At 38.2% G+C, this 18,481-nt stretch overlaps 2 protein-coding genes across 2 annotated transcripts in view; one reads left to right on the top strand and one right to left on the bottom strand.

Moving 5' to 3' along the window:
* The window catches only part of TMA16 (translation machinery associated 16 homolog), an 80,165-nt gene extending 61,759 nt beyond the window's left edge, over nucleotides 1-18,406 (top strand). Inside the window, exon 7 of the mRNA XM_035022778.1 lies at nucleotides 18,055-18,406. Within this exon, the coding sequence (XP_034878669.1) occupies nucleotides 18,055-18,076 (22 nt within the window). The 3' untranslated portion in view covers nucleotides 18,077-18,406. The remainder of the gene's footprint in view (nucleotides 1-18,054) is intronic.
* MARCHF1 (membrane associated ring-CH-type finger 1) overlaps nucleotides 1-18,481 on the bottom strand; it is an 86,665-nt gene that overhangs the window by 29,402 nt on the left and 38,782 nt on the right. The window lies entirely within an intron of this gene.

Genomic DNA, 18,481 nt, shown 5'->3' with positions numbered 1-18,481 from the left:
CATTTGTTTGTTCACTGTTATAGCTAATACTGTGCCAAGAATTCATGTAGCAAAGTATTGTGCACATCCATGATTACTTCATTAAGGCCAATTTTTAGAAATAAAATTTGATGGAGACATTGTATGACATATTTAAGACTTCTGGTACATGTCAAATTTGCCCTCTGGGAAAATTATCTCACTATGAGCATGTTTTAAATGCCAATATAAGAGGATAAAATTGATACTAGATTGTTCAAGTGTTCATATTTTGGTTTGCTTGTAAGATGGAATAGTGTGTGTGTGTGTGTGTTTACTGACCATTTGCATTTCTTTTTGTATTGCTTTTTCCCATATTTTTTCCTATTGGTTGCTTATCTTTCTGATTTTTAAGAACCCTTATATGTTTATGTCCAGTGAAAAAAAACACGTCCTTTGGTCCTCTGCTCCACCAAAAGCATTTTAGAAAGCATATTCCGTCTTTCTCTGAATGTCAGCGCTTTCTTACCTTCTGTAAATTCTTCAACCCTCTGAAATGCAGCTGTTGAAAATGTTACTCCACTGAAATTTTTGGCTCACTCTGAGTGTTGTCTGCAGCACTTGACACTACCTGACTCTTCCAGCTTCTTTTGAAGCCTTTGGCTTCAAGAGTGTCACCTTTCCCTGGTCTTTTGCCCCCTTCTGGCTGCTGTTCAGCATTCTCTCTCGGCCTCTCTTACCCACCTGCTCCTACATCTTGGTCCCCAGGGCTCCGTCTTCATCCACGTTCTCATCACACCTCACTCTTCACTGACTCGTCTGAGTCTGAGGCTCCCATTACCAGGGATATCCTGATGACTTCCACCCACATTTCTTTCCAGATTCAGCCTCCCTCAGACTCACTCCTTTACCTGGCTGGCTCGTAGACATCTCAAGCTCATGTGTCCTCACTGTGTTTCTTATGTTATTTTCCCAGATTTTCTCATCTGCATGTGTATTCTTCCCTGGTTAAGAATGAAACCCTTTACCCAATCACTCAAGGCAGAAAGCTGAGACCCATCATGGACTGTTTCCTACACCTTATCTCTCAGCGTCAGCTCTTGTAGCTCTGTAACCAAACCCTATCAAACACCTCCCTCTCCATCACCTCAGTACTGCTTTAATTGAGTCCATATGGTTTTCTAGCTTGCATGTTGTGCCTGGCTTACCTACATGGGCAATTCATTCTCTACACATCGCTGCAGAGTGATCTTTCAAAAGTACTAATATATTAATTCATTATATAATACTCTTACTGTCTTCCCATGCCCTTCTGGATAAAGTTGAAATTCTTTAGCAAAGTATCTGATATAACCTGGCCCTTACTTTCTAAAGATGTTTTTTTTAATTCATTTGAGAGAGAGAGAGAGAGTGTGTGTGTGCAGGGGGAGGGGCAGAGGGAGAGAGAGAGCCCTGCTGAGTGCAGAGCCCGACAGGACATGACGAGGCTGGATCCCACAACCCCGAGATTGCAACCCGAGCTGAAACCAAGAGGTGGAGTTTCAACCGACTGAGCCACCCAGGCACTCCAACCTGGCACTTGCTTTCTGTTTAACTTCGTCTAATATCTGTCTTAACAATAATATTAATAGCTTTACATTGTAAATTTAATTCTCAAAACCTCTCTATGATGGACATCCTATTATTATTTCCACTGTAGATGAGGATGGGAGGTTGGGAAACTTGCCAATGGTTATCCTTTTTTTCTGGCAAAGCCAGCTATTTTCAATTTGTGAATTATTCATCCTGTGTGCAATTAAATGTACTGTTTTCTTGCATAAAATGTCCTCAACTGTTAATATCTCACAGTGAGACATCTAGTCACCACTCATTACCAATTTCAACTCCCTCCCTACCTGGGAAGCATTTCCTAACAATCCAGGCAGATATGATCACTCCCTAATTCAGACCACAGAGGCAGTCTGGGATAATGCTTAAAACCCCTGACTTGGGCATGACGTTGATTTAAGACTGAATCCCAGCTCTACTGGGTAGAATGGAGACCTTAGTTTCTTTAACCTCTCGAAGCCTGAGTTTTCTCACCTGTGACATTATGATAAGAATACATATTTCGGGAACCTTGGTAGCTTGGTCAGGCTCCCTGCTCAGCCTGCTTCTCTCTCTCTTTGCCGCTCCCCCTGCTTGTGCTCTCTCTCTCTGTCAAATAAATAAAAAAAATATTTTTTTTAAAAAAGAAAAAAGAACACCTATTCCATGTTTCTCGGGAGGGTTAAATGAGGTTGGGTATATAGCAAAGCGTGCGGCACAGTGCTGGGCACCAGTAAGCAACCAGGAAATTCTGGTTGATTATCGTGGCCATTAATATAATGCATCTTAGTGTATAATTACTGTAAATGATATACACCTTTACCAAATTTACTTAGTGGTAACCCAAGACGAAAATTTCCTAGGAACTCAGTAATCTGATAACCTATGTATTTGCTAACATATTTATATTTATATACTATAAATTATTTCATTCACCACATTTCTCTCTTTGCTTTGGCTGCTAATCTTTTTGGAAACAAACAAACTACTCTTCCCATCTGACTAGCTTACAGGACCCACGGTATGCATCTTCATGTTTGCCTTATGATTTTACTTCACTCACTTCTTTTTCCTACAACCTCCTTAACCATTGGCTTTACTTTTTGGCATGTGTTTCTGCAAGCAGGCTAAAATCCTTTGTGCATTGTGATGGAGTGCTAATAATTTCTGAAGGATATAACAGGCGAGGGCTGAGCTAAGTAACCTAAAAGCCTTTGTAGATTGACATTTGAATGCCTCATCTGTCAAATCACAATAATGGAAAGAAAATAATGCCAATTCTTCAACAGTGGATATGATAATTTGTACTATTTTATATGAATAAAATTCTTTAGCTTATTGAAATAAGAATGGCAGCTGAAAGGAGCTGAGGTATGTTTTATCTAATAAACATGCAACATGAAAATGCTCTGAGCCATTAAGACCCATATAGAAACTTCATTTAAAGCCACATATTTGTGTTCTGAAACCTTTGGGGATCATGAAATGAAACATGGCTACCTTTTATGCAATCAACTTTTGAATAAAAATGTAAGGGGCAGGAAGTCTTATAAATGTTTGAAAACTAACTAGAAACCCAGGCCAATAGTACTGGATGAGTGACTAAGAATTACTTCCGATCACTATGTAAGTTCAATGTAGCCTGTGAGTAGTATTGTCAAGATTGGGTTAAAAATGAAGTCTTTAAATTTTTAAACCTCAGAAAGAATCCAATTTTCTTGTTAAGAGTGAACTAGCAAAAGGAGTAAAATGATCCTTACTATGCTTTCATTGGGATTTTCTTTTAAACCAACCACTCAAACAACCCAGATCTCTGAGGGGACACTGTCCTACATGATGTCAGTCTCTGAGTTCCTGTGTGATGCTGTCCCAGCCTCTCAGAGAGTTGCGGATTTATCCCAATTACATGGAAGAACTTTCAAAATTGGGCCTTGACTCAACAGGGAACAAATATACAACAGGTGGGTGATAGTAACCTCAGAAAATGCTTTGTCTTTTAAGTGATTTAATTTCACAAACCATGAAAAAGCTGTTGATTGCAATCAGTTTACATAGAAATTAGTCAAAATATGTCAACATTGATACTAGAGCTTGTAGCAAACAACCTCACATGTCCTGGAAATGCAGAGAGAGAACATAAATGCTACGGGATTATTGTAACTTTAATACTTTCATACACACATTATCCCTCAAGTCAAATTCTTCTACTGTAATGACGTGATATCTTATAAAAAAGTAATAGCTTTGTGCATACAGGGGATGTGTTTGACCCTGTGTATTATAAAAGATGATTATGATTTAAGATTTGCAACATTGGAATGGTTTTCTAGAGGAGAAAAAACATGGAGTGTGTTGCCTTGACAACATGGGTTGGTTGCATCAAGAAATCCATGGCAATGCAGGACCTGGTATTTCAAGATTGCAAACCATCTACCAAATTATGTTAAAATAAAACTAATCTACTATCTAAGGCAGTGTTACCTGACCTATGGAATACCAGTTCTCACTTTTTATCATGAACCTCGTTAGAAAACAGATGAAAAATCTAGGTGGGCAAGACATTCAGTCAGAAAAGCAGGAAAAAAAAGCAGCAAGTGCAAGGGTTCTATTCAAGAGTCTGCCCCCTCTCCTCTAGACCACCCCACCCCCAAGAGAAGTCCAGGAGTTCCTGCATATTCTCTGAAAGTCCATTCTGCTAAGAAAAAAAACTGTATCTTGCCCTGTTTCTGTTGACTTCCCCAGCAGTACCCCACAGAGCTTCTCCAGGAGGAATATCACCTGCCATATTGCATAGTCTTAAATAATGAGCATAATACAGATTACCACAACAAAGCTAGTTATTAGTTGAAGAGAAGACAAAACCTGTTAACATATGTGCCCTTTAGTCCAATTATCTTAGCAGGGTTGAGGAAAGATTTATCTGTAAATCATCAGGCCTCCAAGACAAAGCCTGTTTTAAAAACTTACGTTATTGAACAAGCTTGTTTCCTCCCCCCTCCCCCAGAAAGCACCACTTTGTGGCACTGTTCTAAATACACAATTTTGATACTCTGCTTCTCAAAATCACCATAAGGCAATTTTGAATGAGGAGTTTGGATTTTCTTTTCATAAAGAGTTTTTGTTTAAAGGTAAGCAGAGCTATGCTTTTCTTGGCTTCAACTGCAGTATACATTTCATTTTCAATAGAGTCTCAGGCTGTGATTCATCTGACATTACTAGAGATCGGCCCTGAGTGAAGGAGACACACCAAGTGGCTAGGCTGCCCTTCCCTTTTGTGTTTCCCTGGCTTCCAGGGAATTGGGACCTGAGAGACACATATTAGGAGTGAAGGAACTGCCTCCGTGATAACTAAGTTGAGAAGCACTAGCCCAAGCTCCCATGACCTTGGATAGTGTGAATGGGTAGACAGGAACAGCTCCAACATATGCCAGGCCACAGAGCACAGTGAGACACTGAGCATGAAGGCTAAGAACAAAGAAAGGTTTTGTTCCAAATGGTATGTATTTTCTTTCTCCAGGGTAATAGACAGGCAGCCTAATAGATAAGCCCATCACCTACATTAAAGGCCAAGGTTACTCGTGAGGCTCTATGTCTTTGGAGGCAAAACCCAACACTCCAAACCCATGAATAATTTAAAGGATGCCAAAGGATGCATGAACATGTTGCTTTTTATGTGTACCTTTAGAAGTGACAACTGTGTAGGCATAGCATCAACGGTGGCTCACCGACTAGATGTCAGGTAGAAAACTGGTCATATTGTTCGGGCAGTGTGCCAAAGACGTAGTCGTGGACAGCTTCCGATTCAATCCTAAACATTAGGCTTTCTCAGTCAAGATAAGAATGTCAGCAGATGAATGGATGAAGACTATGTGGTTCATATATACAATGGAATATTACTCAGCCACCAGAAAGAATGAACAGCCACCATTTGCATTGACATGGATGGAACTGGAGGGGATTACGCTAAGTGAACTAAGTCAAGCAGAGAAAGACAATTATCATATGGTTTCACTCCTATGTGGAATATAAGGAATAGCATGGAGGACCATGGGGGAGGGAGGAAAAACTAAATGGGATGAAATCAGAGAAGAAGACAAACCAGGAGAGACCCTGGACTCCAGGAAACAAACTGAGGGTTGTGGAAGGGAGGGGGTGTGGGGGAATGGGGTAACTGGGTGATGGGTATTAAGGAGGGCACATGTGATGGGCACTGGATATTATCGCAACTAATGAATCGTTGAACACTACATCAAAAATTAATGATGTACTATATGTTGGCTAATTGAACATAATAATAATAATAGTAAAAGATAAGAATATCAAAATCCAAGCAAATACTAAGCCATAACTTGCCTTCTTAGGCAAGGCCTTTAACCTCATCAATTGACAAGGTAATCTACATAGCTTCCATGCAAACACTTATGGGATCACAGGAAAACAAGAATTTTACACAAGAAGACAGAACTCATGTTTCTCCAATGACTTCAGTTCTCATAAGTGGGCCATCTGGCCTTTGATTTACTTGTGTGATCACACATAGGTCAGTCTCAAATGAGGGCAATTTGGGTGACATATGTGAGTCTATCCTGTGGTCACATTGAAGAAAACCTCTCTATTTTAGAGAAGAAAGTAGACATATCTAAATAAAACCTGCAGTTGGTGAAAAGCAACAAGCATGACACAGAAGGAAATCTTCCATTCTGGTCCTTATTTTACACAAATGTGTAATTTTGAGTAAGATGCTTAATAATCTTTGGGTCTCGTGTTTTTTTCCTTATAAAATAAAATGTTAGATTTGGTGGTTTCCAAGCTTTCTTCTGTAGAGGCCAAAGATTTATTAGAGTTTCAGGAAATATCAGAGGTTAAAGGGGAATGAAGAACAGGAAGGATTCTGGGTCCCCCTTTTATTCCTTTTCTCACTGGTCTAATCGGAGTATTTTGGCTTTTACCTCTCTGTTATTTAGTCTTTTATTTAACATTTTAAAATAAATTTTTAATTTTGGAATAAGTATAGATTTATAGCTTCCCCTAATGTTCAAATCTTATATTACCATGATACATTTGTCAAACAAAGAAACCAATATTAGGTTCATTAATTTTAACTAAACTTCAGACTTTATTAGGATTTTACCAGTTTGCCCACTATTTCCTTTTAAATATTAGGTAGATACTGTTCCCTGATGAAAGTTCCGAGACTATCTTTCACAGAGTTTGGAAAATATGGGAGATGTAAAAGACAATCTAGTACCTACTTGAGGCTTTCTTTCTGATACCATCAGAATGATTTAAAGTTCTGAGTTAAGAACAATTTTCTCCTTATGTAAGTAAATGCTATGGGAAGCATGGTTCTAATTGGCATCACCTGGAAGCTTGTGGGGACTGCAAAGTCTCATGGCCCACCTGAGGCCTACTGAATCATCAAAACTTGATTCATATTTTGAGATTATTTCCATAAATCTATAGGAAATGTTCATTTTAAAGAATTCATAGAAATTCATTTTATGACAGTCTCCTGCTCTACCCTTCTGCACCCTTCTTTACCATCATCTAGAGACAATCACATAAAATATGCTGGGTGATACTTCTGATATTTACCTCTGTCATTTTATGTAGTATGCTTCTGCTGCTATTGACAACTCATTGATATTACACATCATCTTTTGATCAGTTATTATTATCATTGATGATTTAATGCTAGCCAGAGCACTCCTCACTCACATTCATACTCTCAGGGTAACTGTATGACTATTTTGGATATATCAATATAAGAAATTATAACTATGTAAAATGGTATTCATTTAGAAGTCAAGTATTACTGTAGAGGAGTGTTTTTCAAAGTGTCATCTGGAGACCCTTTCAAGGGACCTTTTCAGGTGTCAAAACTCTTTAATAATAATTCCTAAAGATTTGTGAATGGTGAGATTTCCCAGAAGGTACATGATGTATGGTCAACAGACTGAATGCAGAAGCAGATATGAGATTTCAGTTGTCTTCTATTAGGCCAGACATTTAAGAGATCTATAAAATGTAAACCAATGCAACTCTTCTCATTAAATATTTTTGTGCTTTGGAAAATATAATTTTTCATAAAAAATAGATTTGTCTTAACATGCAAATGTTTCTTGTTACTTTTAAATGATTTCATAAGTACATATATGAACATTTCTCACTTTCAATTTCTAATATGGTAAATATTGATAATATAACCCACATAAACCAAAGCTATTTGGTGTCTTCAATAATTAGTAAGAGTGTAAAAGAATCTTGAGACCAAAATCTTGAGAATTGCTGCTCAGGAGTAATAATTCACTTAATCAATACATTTCTGTTACATATTAAAGATAATTTCCTTTCAACTCTTTGCTTAAGATGTACCTACCTTATTTTTTTAAATCCTTTATTGCATCTATCCAAAGCCTTTAATTTTATTTCTCAAGCAAATCAGATATCCTATCAATTGATTTTTTTTTTTTTCCCGGGGACCTCTAACCCTGAGGCTTCTGTTTTATTCTCCATTCTGAGCTGGTCACTGTCTTGGTCTCCTTTTTTATTTTTTTTTCCTCCTGCTCTCCTCCTCTGCACTCTTCCCAGGGGTGATTGCTTTCAAATAGTTTAGAAATGTTTGGTGTACAACCTTTGTCCTGGAAGCTCCTTTGCTCCCTGCCCCCTGCTATGTTGCTTTCTTGTGCTTCTCCAATCCTCGTGTTTTTCCTGTATCAAGTCCCTTATTTTGTTCAAGCACTCCCTTGAAAAGTTTCCTAAGAGGGCATGGGATGTAAATTTTTAGAATCCTTGCATTGCCTGAAAATCTTTATTCTATTCCTAAGTTATATAGGTATACTTGCTTAGTACTAAAGTTGAATATTTCTTTAGAATATTCAAATTCTTACTGCACCATCTCCTAAGCATATATTGTTGAGAAGACCACCATAATTCTGATTGCATGGAATTAATTCATCAGAAGCCCTTTGAAAGTTTCCAGAATTTACCATTTTTTATTTATTCTTTATATCCTGAATTTTTACAGGAGCCTACCTTTAGCTAAGTCTTTATTCATTTGTGCCAGATGATCATGCCCTTCATTTTCCAGAAGCACACTTGTATTACTTCTTTGATAATTTTCTCTGCTTTGTTCTTTAAGTATCTGGGAATTTTCTTAACCAAATTCTAGACCACTTTTATTAAGACTTTGAAAAAAAATGTTTTACTCCTTTTTTTGCTCTTTTATTTTAGTCTCTGAAATATTTGCTCAACTTGCTTTTTCTAGTATATCACTGAACGCTTTTTATTAGGTACTTCTAAGGGATTTCTTAAAATCTATTCTTTCATTTCTTCTAAATTGATGGGAGCTTGAAACATAAACATGCAATTTAACCAATTAAGCTTTCTTTGTCAAGTTCTGATACCAATGCTATGGCAGTTTCCTGAAGAATACTAAAAAACTCATTCTTTCTCTCCCCACTGGAAGTCTTTAAGTATCACTTGGGTTGTATGTTACAAGTTTCAAGCCCTGACATCCTCTAATTTCCACAAAAATCTAAAATCTAAATCTTTTATGAAGGAGATAAATGATGGCCCATGAAGAGCTAGACCTGTTAATTTGTCATGACTTTGGTGGGGGTGTCTCTTTGTTTTTTTTAAAGATTTATTTATTTATTTATTTATTTATTTATTTATTTATTTATTTATTTATAAATAAAGGAAGGTCCGTGATCCAAGGCCTGACCATCAGGATCACACCCTTAATGGGTAGACTCAAGTCAAAAGAGACCAAGTTTAAGGATTAATTTGTACACAAAATAATTCCCCCCACCCCCCACTCTTCTCACGGCCCCCATCTTCTGTCTTCCCCAGGTGAGGCATACAGTTGCACAAACTGGTCTATGGATGTCACAGGGAAGAGTGGTCTAAGGAAGACAGGGGCGCTTAGTATCCTTTTACCTCTTTCATAGTTTTGAATTCCAAATAAAATTGCATTTAAAAAGGAGGAGAGGTCTACCACTTTATATAGCTTCAGAGACCAGTTGTAATCTCAAAAGATACTTTTAACTTGAAAATTTTGGGACCATAAAAAATACTGAGAAGTTGAAATTCAAGTCACTTAAAATTTACACATATGGGTAGTTAACCTGTATTCTCATCATGTTCCAGACACACTGCTAAGTGCTTTACATGTACTTTCTCGTCAGACCTCCGAACAACCATACAAGGGGGTCCATGCTTTTGTTATCTCCACTTTAGCCCAGGAGGAAACACAAGCATGGAGAAATTCAGTCACTTGCTACAATGACCACGATCAAGGACCCACACCCTGGCAGGCTGACTCCAGAGCTCAAGTTCTGAATCATCACACTAGTCAGAGGGGGTAAATGAAAATAACTGAACTATTGGATTACTTTGTGTAAGTCTTTAAAAGAAATATCTCAATGAGTCTATAAAAATAATTAATTACTATATCAGGTGTTTCTATGCAAACTGCTGCCCAGTAGACTGAATGCAACCCTTTAGGAGGTAAGCACAAAATAAATTTTGTTCAAATATGCCAGGCAAGGCTAATTATTTTAACATTTTTTTATGAACTCCTGAAAAGGTTTCAGGATGTTGATGTTTTTCCTGTCTTAATTCTGCTTACCCTATTAATTTGCTCAGCAAGTTCCCTCTAGATAAACTTGCAAATTTAAACCAGCACAACTCTTATTTGGATGACTATACATTTGAAATTACTGGACCACAAATTAATCAATGCATGAACGCCTAAAATAATTCAATGCTCCATAAATAGCTCGTTGAAAATGTGCATGCTACTCTCTTGTTGGCCTTAAAGTGAATTCAATCCTAAATACTGACTGAGGAAGATTGGAAAAGTGAACTTGCTACAGTGTTCATAATGGAGAACTGGGAAAGATAATATCACTTTGTAGGAATTCACCACTGACAAAGTACTTTCACTTATATCATTTAATTTCCCAGTAGAATCCTGAAAAGTTGGCAAAGAAGGTAGTATTGCCATCCTTCTACCTTCCATTTTTCCAATAGATCCCATTTCAGGACACAAGACTCACCGAAACCTGCAGAGCAACTTCACTGGGGGTCTGACTCCAGCTGGTCTGGATACCCAGTCTACGTCCTTTCTGCTGCACCATGTCATACTCTGCTGGGCAAATACTTGCGGAGATACATGGGCATTTCTATCCAGCAGAGATCATAAACTCTTAGCTTGTGAGCTGATTCTAGCCTTCAGATCAGTTTTTCTTTGCCTGAATGGTTTTCAAGTTTGAGTAAGTTACTGTTATTTTTAAAAATTAGAAGAGATATATTAATTCTGGAATTTGTGCTTCATCTGACAAAGTAGTCGATTTGGCCACAGGCCACGAGAGATGAGTAGTTACTACTCTATTTAGAGGAGGCACATCTATTCCAGAATGCCATAGTCTTCACCGTGCCTCATCATATCCCCTGGACTGCATTATTTGTCACTTATCATCATAAAATCAGATTGCTTCATTCATTTATATAACCCGTTTCTTGATATAAATATCTGTGGGAATGAACAGCATTCCACAGACACTTGGTAATTTTTCTCAGCCAATGTGGACAGGGTTGTCTTTGTGCATCTTCCTAGCTCTGGTTCTTGACATTCATGTGGCAACCTTTTCATCTTAATTTCCTTTATTAAATTGTTCCCCTGATGGAACAGTGAGACAGTTGTGAAATGAAGAATTTTTCACCTAGAAATAATTATCTCCTATACCATTTTTAAATCTCTTTCAAAATATTACAACTAACTCATTTTCAAATTCCCTGCCTTCATCCCTACCCCCACAAGATTGTATATTCTCTAAGATCCAAAATTTCACTTGTTCTTCACTATAATCTCAGTACCAGGGACAGTGACTGGCACTCAGTATATATCTGGTGACTGACTGAATGAAGTGGGAGTAGTGAATCATAACTGGGCATTACTGGAACTTCTCTGTGTGGTCCTTCAGACACAGTTGACTGTTGGGATGATCTTATATATAAAGAGCCCGATAGGAGATTATCAGTGTCTTAAGAGATAAGTCACTTCCTAGCTGCTGAAAAGATCTGGCTCAAAAATTTGTTAGTGTTGTTTATTGATAAAATACTCCATTGAAATTTCAACTTCTATATTAAACTAGCTCTGCATTTACAGAAACCCTAGCTTTCGAGAAAATATAATTATCTTTCTTAGACTCAACTAAGCTAAGTTGCTTAGACTTTGAATCAACTTGATTTTCTTTACTGTGCCAAGGAGAAGATGGCTTTCAGCCCAGTCTGCCTGCCTCTTTTCTTAGGGTCAGAAAACTTCCATGTGCGTCTCGGGGCTGCAGAACAGCTTTGCTGTCAAGAACTACTCGAATCTAATTTACTTTAGCCTTTAACCACCTGCTTACAACTCATAAGAAAAAACAAAGTGTGGCCTGGACCCTGACATCTAGCTTCTACTCACCTTTCAGGATGCCTCCTCATCTTCAACTGTCCTCATACTCTCGTCTCCTCTCTTTGCTTCTTTCCTCCTCTTTCTCTTCCTTCTTCCTTTCTTCTCTCCCTCTCTCCCTTTAGTCATGCCTTTTAATGGTTTTCCTTTTTAAATATACAGTATATCTTGTTTTTCTCACCATGATTTGCTTTAAAGGGTAACAGGCAAGATTAAGAAAGCACATATGTTCCTTCTTTTAGGACGCAGACCTTGGACTTCTGTTTACTCAGCATGCTGTGCTATGCAACTGTTCGAGTAGAGAGTTAGTTAGGCTTTAAAACGGGAGTCATGGCCAGCTATGAGAAAAGTTAGAGAACTCTTATGGCAGCATTCCAAAAAACGAAGCCAACAAGAAGCTGGATCAAACCGGACAGGCTCAAGACAAAGCAGGCTGAGATGCTAAGCAAGTAAGGGAGAAAAGGCATGAAACCCCGCTCCCAAGAAATCTCCTCCCCAGGTAATAAATATTCCATGCCCTCATTAACATCTGTCAATAAAAGACAGAGATCCAAACCCCCAGTGCAGCTCTCCCTTGAGCTCACCCACCCTCACATCTCTAGAGCTTACTGTCACTTGAGTAAACTTTCCTACCTGTGCTGTTCAACTGTTTGTTGTGTGTCTGGTCTCTCCTGGAATTCTTTTTTTTTTTTTTTTATTATGTTATGTTAGTCACCTTAGAGTACATCATTTGTTTTTGATGTAGTGCTCCATGATTCATTGTTTGCATATAACACCCAGTTCTCCATGCAATACATGTCCTCCTTAATACCCATCACCAGGCTAACCCATCCCCCCACTCCCCTCCCCTCTAGAACCCTCAGCTTGTTTCTCAGAGTCCATCGTCTCTCATGGTTTGTCTCCCCCTCCAATTTCCCCCCCTCATTTTTCCCTTCCTTGTCCTAATGTCCTCCATGCTATTCCTTATGTACCACAAACAAGTGAAACTATATGATAATTGTCATTCTCTGTTTGACCTATTTCACTGAGCATAATCTTCTCCAGCAAAATCCTAGAGGAGAACATAGGCAGTAACCTCTTTGACATCGCCCACAGCAACTTCTTTCAAAACACGTCTCCAAAGGCTAGGGAAACAAAAGCAAAAATGAACTTTTGGGACTTCATCAAGAAAAAAAAGCTTCTGCACAGCAAAGGAAACAGTCAACAAAACAAAGAGGCAACCCACAGAATGGGAGAAGATATTTGCAAATGACACTACAGATAAAGGACGGTATCCAAGATCTATAAAGAACTTCTCAAACTCAACACCCTAAAACCAAATAATCAAGTCAAAAAATGGGCAGAAGGCATGAACAGACAATTCTCTAAAGAAGACATACAAATGGCTGACAGACATATGAAAAAATGTTCAATATCATTAGCCATCAGGGAAATTCAAATCAAAACCACATTGAGATACCAACTTACACCAGTTAGAATGGCAAAAATTGACAAGGCAAGATACAACAAATGTTGGAGAGGTTGTGGAGAAAGGGGAACCCTCTTACACTGTTGGTGGGAATGCAAGCTGGTGCAGCCACTCTGGAAAACAGTATGGAGGTTCCTCAGAAAGTTAAAAATAGAGCTACCCTATGACCCAGCAATTGCACTACACGGTATTTACCCCAGAGACACAGATGTAGTGAAAAGAAGGGCTATATGCATCCCAATGTTCATAGCAGCAATGTCCACAATAGCCAAAATGTGGAAAGAGCCAAGATGCCATTCAACAGACGAATGGATAAAGAAGATGTGGTCCATATATACAATGGAATATTACTTAGCCTTCAGAGAGGATGAATACCCAACACTTGCATCTCCTGGAATTCTTTATGGTGATGAGACTAAGAGCTTCCAGGGACAATGCGAGGCAGGGCTGGCCTGGGCCTCAGGGCTTGGGGAGACAGTCTCCCCAGGCCACCAGGGAACACAACCTAAGCTACTGTGGCTATGAAGAATTCTCTCTATGCCTGTTTTTCTTTTCCTTCTGAACACTTAAAATTCATTTGAATATAAGTTTTCTTTCTTTCTTTCCTTTTAAATAAGTGGATTGCTCACTTTGTTTTTCATGAAATCACAGAATTTTGAGTTAGAAGAAACTTCAAAGATAATCTCATCCAGTCCTTGTTCTACAGATGGCGAAACCGAGGCAAGTCTCAGAGGGATTAAGCTTCAGAACCAGAGTTAAAATCTGACCTTCTGACTCTTAGTCCAGCACTATTTTTTTTATTTTCTTTCTCTCTTTCTTTCTCTCTTTCTTTCTTTCTTTCTTTCTTTCTTTCTTTCTTTCTTTCTTTCTTTCTTTCTTTCTTTTCTTTCTTTCTTTCTTCTTTCTTTCTTTCTTTCTTTCTTTCTTTCTTTCTTTCTTTCTTTCTTTCTTTCTTCTTTCTTTCTTTCTTTCTTTCTTCTTTCTTTCTTTCTTCTCTTTCTTTCTTTCTTTTCTGTTTAAATTGTTTCTTCTTTTTAACTTAGCACTTTCCTTTTATTTCAGTGAAGAGAGAATTTAAAAATAGTTATCATTCCTAGATTTTTGGGTTCTCTGTGTTTTGGATTCTCTGTGTTAGGGTTCTCTCTCTTGTTTTTCTTTGCTTCATGTTTCCATGTGGAGGGACCTCTGTTAGAGTAACATAGCTGGCCTCTCTCTGCTCATCACTCACTTCTTTACCAAAGGAAATGGGCAAAAGAACTGAGTGTGGATTGCTCAACTTCTCTGCCTCCTATCCTGCTTTCCCCACCTTCTGGAATATTCCATGCTATACATTTCACAGAGCCGGTTCTGCCATACCTGTGGCTGAGTGGGTAAATTTGCCTAATTTGGGGCAAATCATTCCTATTCGAGATAATTGCAGTGATATGACCAGGCAGTGGGTGGCATAACCATGTGGGAAACAAAAGAAGAGGAGGTACTCAATGGTAGAGAAAAATAGAAAATTGGAAGGGAGCTGGCTTGTGAGAGAGTAGGTCTCTTTGGAATGAAATCTTTCAGACACCTATCTTATTAAAATGTGGATAATATCACACAAGCATGTTGAGGCTTGGACAGCAGGGACAGACACCATCATTTCCAGACAGATCATGTCAAAGTCTTCCTCATTTTTCTCTTACTTGTCAATGCTAAAGAAAAGCAACTTGATTTGGTCCAAAATATTTGCTTTTGAAAAAACCATGTTGATTTCCTTGTGCCTTAATTCAAAAAATTAAACCAAAAGTCTAGGAGAAAATTTTTCTTAGATTTTATGCCAAGATTTTGAGAAACTGGATAAATGAATTAAGAAATAATCCCAGCCGAGAGAGAACACTCTTTAGCTGGAAGAAAATTTAAATATGGAAATAATTTAAAACTCAATTGTTATGCCATCTTAAGAAAACTTAAAATGAAACACAAATATAACTTCTTTCTCATTAAAAAAAACTCAGTCATAAGATGATCCTTTGGGGAAATCTTTATTTGTAACTGTGTGTGCGTGTGTGTGTGTGTGTGTGCATATGCTTCTGCACATTCTAATTGGATGCTTTTATGCTTTCCATACGGATCATTGTAATACCGATTCCCTCATTTCAACCATAGTTTATGTTTCAAATATCAAAATACAAAGTATATAAAAGAAGTTCCATTTCCTGTGTTCCTTGTCCTTGTCAAAATAAAAATGTATTTTCACAAGGATGGAACTGTATCCTGTTAAAGACTTCAATAGCAAATCTAATGAAAGTTAAATGTTTCTTTTCATATCTAGAATAGTAACACAAGGTGACATTCTTACCAGGCAAGTGAGGTTATGTTCTTCAAGCAATAATTTTCAAAGAGAGAAACAGAACTGAAGTAATATATAATTGGATATACTAATAAGGAAGTGCTGAAGAGAAATGTTCCAGCCAACAACAATTATTCAGGAATTGGTTAAGTCTCCTCTGTGACACCCTCTGTCAAATCCTGTTCTATATTCCTAGTTCTCTTTGCCCAATGTCCTGGATACCCAATTGCTAAGTAATATCTTCTTGATTTGCCTAGGTTATGTGAAGCACGGATAACAAGAGGAAAGTCATTCTGCTATGTACTTGTAGTTACTGTACAAAAAGAAATCCTTTTATATGGACAGTCTCACAAGTAAAGACCAAACATTTGATGGCTTGCTTTCTTTGAATTACCTTTACCGTTCCCTCTGGAGTTACAGAAAATTCTCAATCCCCACACCGCCATCCACTGATTACTATGCCTTTAAAATTTATTACAAAATAATGTAAGTAATCCATCTTTTCCCATCTTTCCTGCAGTGGATGCAGTCTGGGAGCAGGGTTTTTTCCTATCTGGTTCACTACTGAACACAACTGGCCCATAGTAGATAGTAGATAGTACAGTGAGTTGAGTGAATGAGTGAACTGGGCATGACTGGAGCTTTCTTAGAACAATCATTCGGAACACAGTTTGCCACTGGGTGGAGTTCACATCTACCTTGAGAGAGGACTGTGTTTAAGGATGGAAGCTTCACAAATGAATAAGCTCTTCTGCCGCCTAGAGAAGAATATTTCTATTTTGAAAAATTATTCTATAATACAGATCCCAGTTGACTACATTCTTCTTGCTTTTGGAATTTTAAAGACTAATCAGCTACTAGTAATCTCTCAAAGGACAAAAGGATGAGGCCATATGATAAATCCCAAGTATCTATTAGAAAAAGCATGAGACACTTGTATTTTCCATCTCATAATCATTTGATGTTAGACAGGTTGGCATTGCTCTCTACTCACATTTAATAGTATTTTAACTGAAATATCAATTCAGTCCTGAGGGCATGGTAGACACTGCTTTTAGGCAACAGGCTTGAGCAATAGAAACTTGAGCAAGGCAAAAGGGCCTACAGTGACTACCAAGCTGACGCAAACAGGCTCATTAAGCAACCCACCGTGAAACAGCCATAGACCCTAACTGACCAGTTACAACCAGACACAGTTCCTGAGATTACGCAAAAAGAAAATTCCCTGCGACCCCATACTCCCTCACTCTGCCCTCCAACGGTGGCCCTCACCCCCGCCTCGTGGCAGACAGTCTCTCCTCTGCTGTCCTGCCCGCTGTTCCCTGGCAGGGTCCATTCAATACACTTTCATCTCTTCTGTCCCACCTCGAGCGGATTCCTTCACCACCTGCGCCACGGCCCCCATCCAGTCCAGATGCCGCACAGACATGAGTGTGGTAAAGCAAGAAAACAAATACAAATAAAACCCAAAAACCCCCAAAACAAAACAAAAAGACTTTAGTAGAAAAGATAATGCTCCAATTGAGTTGAAATGCTTTTCTTTTAATGATCTTTTTGTTATTTTGTGGTTTACTTATCCTTTCCCTTCCCACTGCTATCAGTTGACTAGCCTGTTGGGCTCCTCCTTTTCATGGAAAGAAGCTGTGAGAAGTAAGGGAAGTGTTGGCTGCAGACAACACCACTGCTGGTTGGAGAAATTTGTTGGGAAAAGCTTACCTGGTTCATTAGGAAAGTGTGATTTTGAAAACAAAATAATTTTCTAAGAGTGTTCTAAATCACTTTGACTGCACTTGGAGCTCATATTATAATGGAGTTGAAACGCTGCAAGATGACAGAGCCAATAGGCATCGCAAATGATGAGTATGGATATTTTTTGCAAGTATAAAGAAAGCTTTATCTAGCCTCATACTAGGGCAGAGATTTTCATTGCCTCCAAGCTTACGTATTTCTGAAGAAATGGCACAGCAAACCTACTCCCCAGAACTGGACTCTGTGATTCTAAGGAAACATCCTGGAGACATCAAAACCGTATTTGCTGAGGGCTTTTTTTTTTTTTTTTTTAATGTAATTCCAAGTAAAGGTGAGAATTAAGAAGGATGCCAAAGAGAGGTCCAAGAATCTTGGAATGATGCCAAAATGTTCGTAATCACTAAAAGTCTTGCCAATGATCAAAAGCGAATGTTGCAGAAGTTCATCTAGAACTGGGCCTTTTATAGACCTAATTTTATAACTCTTGATTTTTGTCATTGTTGTTTACAGCAGAAAAACAGTAGCTATGTGAAATTTGAATAACGGCTCCTGAAGGAACAGAGACCTGGCAGCAGATTCTGAGAGCGGGGAGGATGAAAACAACAAAAACAGATAAAAGGTGCAAGATTTTGCCACCCCAAAATATGCCTCTTTTGCACGTTGATTATTTTAACCTAGTTATTTTAAAAACAAGCGGACATGGAAAAGCTCTAAAAATCCAACAAAAGTTACTATTTTGTAAGAGACATTCACATTTATGAGGAAAATCTCCATTTGTAAGGATGTCTCCCTTGCTGTACCTGGAAGAGGCAATCTCTAGAACTCTATCAATGCAGATGACAACTTAAATCTGCTTAACAACCTTACCCTTGTATACTGTTTTTCTTGGTAACCTCCCATAGCTGGTCTCCTTTCCCCAAAGGTCTTCTTTTGTCTT

This window comes from Mirounga leonina, unplaced genomic scaffold (genome assembly GCF_011800145.1).
Source record: "Mirounga leonina isolate KUSES-001 unplaced genomic scaffold, KU_Mleo_1.0 Mir_176, whole genome shotgun sequence".
NCBI lineage: Eukaryota > Metazoa > Chordata > Mammalia > Carnivora > Phocidae > Mirounga > Mirounga leonina.
Note: the sequence above shows the minus strand (reverse complement) of the source record. Positions and strands in the feature narration are given on the sequence as shown.